At 56.0% G+C, this 9,843-nt stretch overlaps 2 protein-coding genes across 2 annotated transcripts; both read right to left on the reverse strand.

Moving 5' to 3' along the window:
• Positions 1-258: 258 nt before the first annotated feature.
• Positions 259-3,636, reverse strand: GMORB2_4883 (Acyl-CoA synthetase (AMP-forming)/AMP-acid ligase II; the record flags this gene model as incomplete). The annotated part of the gene is made up of 6 exons (XM_035466857.1): positions 259-1,971; positions 2,047-2,140; positions 2,220-2,504; positions 2,581-2,767; positions 2,860-2,994; positions 3,078-3,636. 6 exons carry the CDS (start codon positions 3,634-3,636, stop codon positions 259-261), a joined length of 2,973 nt encoding a protein of 990 aa, XP_035318016.1.
• Positions 3,637-7,605: 3,969 nt separating this feature from the next.
• On the reverse strand, positions 7,606-9,568 carry GMORB2_4884 (uncharacterized protein; the record flags this gene model as incomplete). Its single annotated transcript, XM_035466858.1, has 4 exons — positions 7,606-8,512; positions 8,599-8,682; positions 8,748-8,998; positions 9,086-9,568. The coding sequence occupies 4 exons, from the start codon at positions 9,566-9,568 to the stop codon at positions 7,606-7,608; spliced, it is 1,725 nt and encodes a 574-aa protein (XP_035318017.1).
• Positions 9,569-9,843: the final 275 nt, after the last annotated feature.

Consider the following 9,843-nt stretch of genomic DNA (forward strand, 5'->3'; position numbering starts at 1 on the left):
CCTATGGAACAGATACCCGTAACACCCTGGACAAAGGAAAAAAGATATCGAGCGAGTCTAGAGAACAAAGGAAAGACAATGATGAGGAGAGGGAAGAGAGAGATTATAGATATGTATGTACCCTTTCGAAATAGACAGATGGGAGAAAAGGAGAATATACCGATAGGTTCTGAGTGAATGTGTGTTGGTGTCTGTTTATGTTGGTGTGTGTGTGTGTGTGTGTGGATTCGGTGTGTTCAGCTGACGCTTGGCTGACGTTTAGCTGTCCCAGATGGCGCCATAAGCAGGCATTCCACGCGTCTGCAAGCCGTAGACGACTTTCTTGGTAATCTTCTCGTTGGCGATTATGATGACGGCCTCGGCGCCAAAGTTCTGGGCCATGTTGTAGCCCATGCGGACAAGGTCGGGCCGACCGCTGACCTTGGTATCGTGGATGACAGCGTCGGGGATGTTTACGTGGATGGTGTCCATAATCTCCTTGCCAAAAGTCCTCTCGGGGTCCTTGGTCGACCAGAGCAGCTGGGTGGGACACGACGGCTGGGCGACGTGGCCAAGGACGGGGCCTATTCCGGAACCCGTCGCGATGAGAACAACACGGTTGAACAGCGTGGCGATCCTCATGACGCCGCAGGTGGGGAGACCGCGCACCCACATGTGCGTGGGCGGGTTCTGGATGCAGTTGCGAGTCCAGTCGCCAGCGTTGGAGACGATGAGCGAATAGCCCTTCCCGGCCGGCTTGGGCTTGGGGATCGCGGCGAATGAGTGCCACTCGATCAGGGGCCGCTGCGAGAGGCGCGTGAAGCTGCCGTGAACGGGGGTGGTGTAGTCAAAGTGGAGCCGGACGGCGTGGTCGGAGAGGACTTCGGTCTCGACGGGCACCTTGCGGAGGAGCATCCAGGAGAAGGAGATGCTGACGGTCGCGACGACGAGCATCCAGAAGGTGGGGCTGCGGACCAGCGCGAGAGCCAGCTGCTGCGCGCGGGAGCGCTCTCCGTCAATCGTCAGCACGGCGCGCACCCAGAAGATGGCCAGGGCCGTCCAGCCGCCGAACCGGTGGTACCGCTCAAACAGGTCGTGGTGGTTCTTGCGGAAGTTGGGCCAGGCAAAGACCACCAAGGCTGTGCAGACGAGGCACAGGAGCCACGAGAGCACCAGCACGGCCAGGCCGTTGGGGTTGAGGTGAGCGATGGAGCCGTCGGTGATCTGGGCGACGGTGGAGCGCACCGTCGAGATGAGGAGCCATGCGGTCGCGCAGATTCCGGTGGCCGAGTGCACGCCGCCGAGGTGATAGATGTCGGCGCAGCGCGATCGGATCCACAGCGGGAACGACCTGGGGACCGAGCATGCCGCGGTGTATAGGGCGTTGATGACGAGCTCCTGACGCATCAGGATGGCCGTCAGCAGGTTGGCGGCCGTCAGGATTTCGAGCCACTGGTCGTCCTCGTCGCCACCGATCATCTGGGCAACCAGGAAGCCGACGTTGATGAGCCAGACGATGCTGAACAGACGGCGGTACACGATGAGGATGCGGTGGCGGAGTCCGCGCCAGGGCTGTCCGTGCCGCTTCTCGGGGATGTCGTCGGTCAGCTGCTTGGCCGCTTCGGCGGTGTTGAGCGTCGTCGTGGACGACAGGGAGCGCGTCTCGATGTTGGCCTCGAGGTCCACGCTCTTCTCCGGGAACTGCTCCTTCTCGCTCTCGATGAACTCGGCCGCCTTGGCCATGACCTGGAGGGCCTTCTTGTCGATCTTGCCGTTGGCCGTCGACGGGAGGTGGCTGTGGAGGTGGATTCGGGAGGGCACAGCGTAGTACGGCTGCGACTTGCGCGCATGCTCCAGGATGGCCTCGGCGCTGTGCGTGTCGGGGGACACGAAGCCGTGGATCTCTCCGTCGATGAGGAGTGCCGTCGCCCTGGTGGCACCCGGGTAGGCGGCCAATGTGGCGGCGATGCCGTCAAGTTCAACGCGGAAGCCCTATACATGTGACCATCTGCGTGAGCCGGCTGATCGGCGCAGAGAGATTGGAGGGGAAGGATGATTGGATCTTACCTTGACCTTGACCTGGTCATCGGCACGGCCCAGAATCTCGATGGCGCCGTCCTCTCCCCACTGTCCGAGGTCTCCCGTCTTGTACATGCACGATCTGGAGGGGAAGGGCCATGTCAGTACGGATCGCCCTCGATCGTATGACTTCAGGGCGAGGGAGGGGGGTCATGACGTACCCGTCGTCGGCAAATTTGTCTGCCAGATAGCACTCTTTTGTCTTAGACTCGAGACCAACATATCCGCGCGAGACACCATGGCCGCCCGCCCACATGGATCCTGCAGAGCCGAGGGGAACACGGTTGAGGTCGTCGTCGAGGATGTAGACGGTGTTGTTGGGCGTCGGCTTGCCGATGGACAGCTTCTGACCGACGACGTGCCTGGACATGGTGTTGACGATGGTCGTCTCGGTCGGGCCGCAGCAGTTCCAGTAGGTGGTGTGCATGGCCCACAGGTCGGCCAGGCTGGAAGCTCATCGTCAGCGTGAAGCTCGACACGGGCAGAGGGGATCGATCATCTCTGGAGGGGAAGAGCACTTACTTTTGCGAAGAAGCTTCGCCGGCAGTGGCTACGGTCTTGATGCGAGGGAACTGAGTTGGGCTGTATTTGGACAGGATGGTCGGCGTGCAGATGAGGACGTTGATCTGCTCCAGCGTGGGCTCCCACTTGGAGCCTCGGATGACCAGAGTACCCCCGTTGCACATGCAGGTGAAGATCTCCCAAGCCGCTGATGGTTGACGTCTGTCAGCCTCTCCTCTCCTCCTCCTCTCCCTTGGGACACTATCCTGTAGTGCGATCTCATCATTGTAATCAACTTACCCATGTCAAAGCTGATGTTGAGAATGCTCCCCACACATGTTCCAGGCCGGACACCCAGGTCACCAGGCGACTGGCACACGAGATTGGCCACATTCCTGTGAGTGACGTCTACCCCTTTGGGCTTCCCCGTTGTACCTGATTGGGTGTCAGCGGTCCCGCTCTGGGCGAAGAAGAGGAAAGAGCAGAGACGGCAAGGCGAGGATAGACGGGAGACATACCGGAAGTATAGATGACATAGCAGCCAGAGTCCGGAGTGGCCAGGTCCAGCAGGGTGTCTGGAAGGGCAGCGCCGCGGACACTCCGGCAGTGCGGGTCGATGAGGACGGGGGCCACGGCAACGTCTTGACGGATCTCGTGCAGACGGTGCTCGGTGGAGGAGATGCATAGGACGACAGAACCGCCAGACTGCTCGATGACTGTGCGGATGGTAGTCTCGGGGACGACACCGCCATCCAGGGGCACGTACTGGGCACCACACGACAGGACAGCCCAGATACCGACGACCATCTCGAGGCCACGCTTGACCAGGATGGGGACCCTCTGACCACGACCTACACCCAGGCCACGTAGCTGGGCGGCTAGGCTCTGAGCACGGCTGGCAAGCTCCAGGTAGGTGAGTTCCCGGGGAGGCGAGCACGACATGTCCCGGGCAGCAATGGCATCAGGGTAGGAGAGAGCATGGTGGTAGAATGATGAAGTGACTGTGGGGTAAGGGCAGGTAGTGGCTGTGCCCTGCTCAAAGGAGCGGATGACGCTCAAGTCTTGCTCCGAGAGCATCTTGTCCTTTGTGCTGGATACTCCAAAGATCAAAGAAAGCAACCATCCAGGTATGATCCGAGGGAGCGTGGTAGGCAGTAGAGGGATGAGAAGAGCAGGCGAGGAGGGGGGACAAGGAAGAAGGTGATGCTGACGAACAATGGGGGGCTGCTATTGTTTGTCGATGTCGGTATTGCGTTGCGTACCTGAGCCACGATGTCTGCTGTCTGTTTTTCTGTTCCTCGATCGAAGGACACCCGGGATAGGGGTTTATATCTTTGAAAGAATGCTGATTGCCATGAATGTCGTTTCCTTCGGGAGGAAGGGCCCGCGCGGGAAGAGAAAACACTCGAGTCTGAATCCCATCTTAGACAGGAAGAGAGGATCACGAGGTCAAACAGCGGCACACCACTCCCTCCACAATGCTCCTCCCCTTTTTTTTCTTTCTTTTTCTTTTCCATGGGCGAGATATATCATCATCCCTCAAGAGATGTCCCGCTTGTTGCTTAGTGGGAGCCCAATCTCTGTGCGGTTGCTGGGGGTGTGGGGTCTGTGTGAGAGTGTGAATGTCTGTGGCAACAGACTCAGGCGCCGTCGTACGGTGAGAGAGAAACCGTGCGAGAGGGGAGGAGATATCAGCGTTGCCCTGGGAGTTGACGGAAGTTGCAGGTCTTGGTCATCGAGGCCGAGCGTGGAATGTCGTTGCCGTTCAACGATGAGATATCTGAGATATCTCCACTTGTGGTGAAGGGTCCAGCAAGGGGAACAGCATGTATCGAACAAAGACGTAGGTATATCTCTCTCGAGGTGCGACATGTTTGTGTGATTGTTAATTCAACAGGGAAAAATCAACCTAAGCTCGTTCACACATACGCCTCGTTCATGTCAGTTACACACTACGCCTCGCTGCCCCACCCCGCAGGGCGTGATGGTAGAGAAGAAGAAGAGAGAGGTAACGAGGATGCTAGCGTGCATGTGTCTACCGAGACGGATGCCCACTGATTGGAGGCTGACACCTTGTTCATCCCGCCAACATGGGACCGAGAGAGTAGGGCTAGCCGGGGGGGGCGTGTATGTATGGTAATGCATGGGTTATTTGACTGTTGTAGAACCGTTGTGCCGGACATGCCACTCATCTTTATATCCCGGCTCATGCACATTTCTTGTTCCTCAATGTCTCAGTTAGGAAAAAGAAAAAGAGAGTGCTAAACAGAGAGGGAACACCCCCTCGTTCTGGTAAGTGACGGCTTGGTGCTGCGTAGTTTACCGTTGCCCCTGATACGCCTTCATGCCAGTTATTCTTCACCCCGATCTCCGTATGCAGGTACCTTGGCGATCACCGGTGCATCGGGGTCCCCGGTACCTTCTTCTGGAGTGTCTCAGAAGGCGGCTAATAAAGTACCTTCTGGGTCATTTTCTTTATTCCATCATGTGTTGGATGGCGAAGTTCGACAACGAGCGCAGCTTTGCAGGCTATGCACGGAGACGAGAGAACTTCTCTCTTCTCTTCTCTCCTCCTCCTCACGAGAAAAGAGAGTAGGCTGATTGACGGTGATTCAATTCTGTCTTGATCAGCTCTCTAGTCATGTGTGATATTCCTAAATGATCAGTCAGTTGACCATGAACAGGGGAAAAAAAAATACTTGGCGTTCCTATGCCCTTCCTCGGACAACTCGTATTCCTAGCGATACCGCTATTGCCGAGAGCTAGCTAGCCTAGCTGGCATCTCACGATACAGCTGGCAACAACCCAGACTGACACAGAGAGTAATCATCACAAGGGTTCGGATTTGGTGGCGCGAACCAAAGGCGTGGCGGAGAGCAGGAACACTACTAATCTGCCACCCCCCTCCCATGCCGAGCTGTTGTCGAGAACAATAGCCCTGTGTTTCTGATTCTTCGCTCGTCCCTTGCGTCAGCATAAAAAGAAAAGAAGAAAAGATGGCTTGAGATCATCGACATGACGATCCCCAACTGGAGAAACCTCATGGAAAGCACGTGAGGACTTATGCAAAGGGGCCACACAGGCAGAGCGAAACTGAGTCCACGAATTGAAGGATATCGAATCAGATGGGCAAACGATCGTACATACCCCAAGGAGAGATCTACGCATCACATTCACATCACACCAACGAACGATCTTTTGGGAAGCAGAAAGCTCATGGGACGATTAAGCCAGGAAGGTGATGAAGGAGAAGATGCATTCCATCTCGAGTCCCGGCCGCGTCATGGGGAGGTCAGAATGTGTCGCCACGTCCTACTGGAGAGCCGAAAGTCGACATGTCACATTTTCCTCTCGACGGAAAACAGGGTATTACTACTGTGCGGAGGCAATAGTCCTCTCCGGCCAGCAGCTACTCCAAACAACAACTCATCTGCCATCTGAAGGGCGGGGAGGCGGGGTGCTAAAAGCTGAGCAATAGATTCACGTCCCCCCGTCCTGCTTTCTTCAAAGGTGGAGAGACGGAGGTGGAGATGGAAGGGAGGGAGGGAGGGGTGAGTGACATGGAGATTGTCGGAGGGGAGGGAGAATCAAGCAATATGCACTAGGTACAGCTAGCGACGATACCATTGAGCCGCAGGTCCCGTCCGATGAGCTGGTTCCTTCATGGGTGTCTCAGCTCTGAACAAGGGGACCACGGTGCCGGGCACATCGAGAATCGCAACATGTGCGCCGGGTGGTTCCTGCTAGCTGGACTGCGGCAGCTTGAAAGGAAGATGAAGGGCCGCGCTGGAGAAGAGATCCTGCTCGTGGCAAGAAATGGCATCGTTCTATATGTGACGGTTCCGGGATATCTAATCTATGATAGGAATTACCGCGCAAATCTATATGCCATCATAGCATCGCAGGCGTGATATACCATGCACTGAGAAGGAATATCCCACAAGAGATGAGGGGGGAAACCAACCGTGGAACTTTTTTCTTGAGGGGTTTCGAACCTCTTGCACATGTCACACCAAACAATCTAGGAAAAGTTGGCATTACGAAGAGGCTTTTCATCATGCCATGACAACCGGTCCTTGGCTCAAGACAAAAAGAGCAGGGAGAAGGCGAATGAGGAACTTTCAACATCAGGTTAGAAAAGCAAGTTTATCGACGACTACAGGTCTCAAGGAAAGGACAAAGGATCTTTCTCTCTTTTTTTTTCTTTTCCAGACAAAGATTGGATAAACATGAAGAAATATAAAACCCAACACTAGTATGTAATATTGCGCTCACTCGTGGCCTGATGGTATGACGGTGTCCAGGTTGTGGATATGCATGTCTTAGCCAAGGTGTGATCTCAGTGACTCGCCAATGGAAATCATCATGATCACTCATCATTTAATTCACCTTGACAGATCTTCCATGTTACCGAATAGAGTGAATCTCGCAAGATGTTTTCATGTGTCTCTTTATTGACATTTTCCCGCTGGGGACCTAATCTCTCCTCCCCATTACTCCCGCTTTCCACATTAAAAAAAAAAAAAAAAAAAGGCCCCCATCCGTCCGTCCGGCGATAATTTAAAAAAAAAAAAAAAAAAAAAAAAAAAAAGAGGGAAAAAAGGTATCGTCAAAACATCAGTCCTATCCCCTCCAATGAGAAACCAAACCCAAGACATGGGACGGTGAGTTTTAAACCCTTGAAGAGGTCCCAACAACCACCAGATGAGTGAGTTTCCCTTCCCTCCCCGATCGCTTGCTAGGAAGGAGGAGAGAGGGAATAGAAAATAAAAGCTGTGGGCGTCCAGAGGGAAAACGGAAATGAAGAGAATAGACAGCGCAGAGAAGCCCAGGTGAGTACCTCTTCAAGAGAGCCGTCCCAGAGAAGAAAGACGAGTTGTTGGGGAGAGAGGAAGGCCCTCATCGGCAGCATGTCAGATCATTAATATATAATAAGTTGTGTATAGTGAGCGTGCGTGTATCCCGTCGCTCCCGAGACGATGAATATTACAGGGAAGAGAAGAAGGGAGAGAGACGAGAGGAAGCGGAGAAGAGGCAGCCAGCCCCCTACGCCTCCGAGGTGAATATGCAGCGACCGTTGCCCAACTCGTGGCTCATCTCGCTACAGTCCATGGAACGACGGGACTTGACGTACTTGGGCCAGGTGTTTGTGAGGACGAGGTACTTGATGCTGACCTCGGCATCGTCAAAGACGTTCTCGCCAAACTCGTCCGGGATGTCGCCCCAGAAGCGGATGTTCTCCATGATGGTGGCGTCGGACCTGTCCGACTCGTGAGAGTGGGACGAGTGCGTTCCCACGCGCCACCCCGGGTTCTCAAAGGGCGTGGCGGGGTCGGGGCTGTGTTCGTCTCCGTAGACGATCCGGGCGGCGTTCTCGAAGACGGCGGCCAGGTTCTTGAAGTCGGGCGACGACAGGTTGACCTGGAACTCGGCGCTGCGAGAGCTGATGAAGTCGACGTAGATGCGCAGGGCGTCCTCGAAGCTGGACCGGATGTCCACCTCGGCGGTGGGGCTCATCGGCGCGCCGTCCTTCTCCGAGATGGCCGACATGACGTTCCCGGCGGCGCGGGGGAGGTAGTACTTGGCCTTCCACTCGCCCACGCGGCGCAGGAAGGCGATGTTCTCGCCGGAGAAGTCCTTGAGCGCGGAGAACTGCTGGAGAGGCTCGGGATTCTTCATGAGGGTGTGCTCCAGGGCCTCCATGGTCAGGATCGAGTTGTCGGAGGTGTTGGTCTGTACGGACCCGGCCTTGGTCTTGCGCGTCTTCTTGCCGCCGCTGGTCAGGGTGCTTCCGGTGTCGAGGGAGCCGCCGTTGACGACTCCGGCCTTGTTGCGGGCCTCCCAGCGGGCAATGGAGTCGAGGGTCTCGTGGCGGAGAGACTGCTGCTTGAGCACCTCCCAGCAGGGCAGGAAGATGGTGAAGATTTCGATGAGCATGATGGAGACGGCGATCCTGGAAGTCCCCCGAACGTCTCGTCAGCTCTCCCTCCCTCTTCTTCTTCTGTCGTCGACGAGGGCGGGCGGAGAAGGATGGCTTACCACTGAGGAGGAATCCAGTACTTGTTGACGGGAGCCATGGCAGGGACGTAGATGCCGATGAGCCACATGGGAGTGGCGTGGAGGCTGTCAAGGATGTACACGTCAGCCACACGGTATCTCGTAGGCGTTTCCCTAGAGTGCATACTGACCTGGCGACGCAGCATCCGATGGTCTGAAGCCTCCAACCGAGAGTGTCGTGGAGGTGGCGGGCGCGCCAAAGGGTGTAGGGGGCGACCATCCAAGCCCAGATGCACTGCCAGAAGACCGAAGGCCACCACTCCCAGCCCTTGCTGGCGGCAGCCTTACGAGCAGCCCAGTCGCCGTGGACCTCGGTACCGGGGATGCCAAAGGAATCGTGGAACTTGCGGGAGACGAGGAACATGAAGACGGTCAGGAAGAGCTGCATCCATTCTGTGTCAGTTTACGGGACCTTTTAAGCCCTCCCGAGAGGAGGGTTAACAACAACAACAAGAAAAAAGGATCTTACCTGAAAGGCCATACCGGCGCCTACAAGGATAAGCATCTGCGTGGTGTGGTCCTTTGCGCGCCACCTGTCGAGCAGCGTCTTTCCCTTCTTGTTGGCGGAACGCCTCCTCTCGAGGGCGGTGGTGGTGATGTAGCGCTTCTGCATCTCGGCGACGTAGAGGAATCGGGTGTTGGAGGCATGGAAGAGGGCGATGCCGGACGGGACCCAGATACTCATGATCCAGTACTCGACGCCGGCGGACATCCACGGGCCGTAGATGTATCCGGTCTGGACGGCGATCCAGTAGAGATGGAGGAAGATGATTCCGCCAAAGGATAGGGGGAGACCACGGATTCGGATGATGGGCATCTCACGCTTCCTGTACAGGAAGTACATGCCGCCGGCCAGGATGGAGGTCCAGATGGCGGAGAAGCAGACGTAGAAGGTGCCCACGGCATCGAGCTTGGGCTCCCCGATGCCGTGGATGCGAGGTTCCAGAGTCATGATGGGCTAGGTAGGTGTGGTGGTGCTTACAGTATAGCAACTGTAAGACTTGTCTTTTCTTCTCTCTTCTTTCCTGGTGCTTTGCTCGACCCAAGGAACGGGAATGCAAAACCCGAGGAGAGACTGGAGAGGAGGGCAGAGACAGGAGAGACAACTTGAATGCAGAAGAAGAAGGATGAGAAGAGACAAGAAACAAAAACGTGGCAGACAAAGAGATGCTATATAAAAGGAATGTGTGAAGGATATCCAGACAAGCTCAACATTGAGGCCGGGGG

This window comes from Geosmithia morbida (assembly GCF_012550715.1).
Source record: "Geosmithia morbida isolate 1262 chromosome Unknown scaffold_26, whole genome shotgun sequence".
Lineage (NCBI taxonomy): Eukaryota > Fungi > Ascomycota > Sordariomycetes > Hypocreales > Bionectriaceae > Geosmithia > Geosmithia morbida.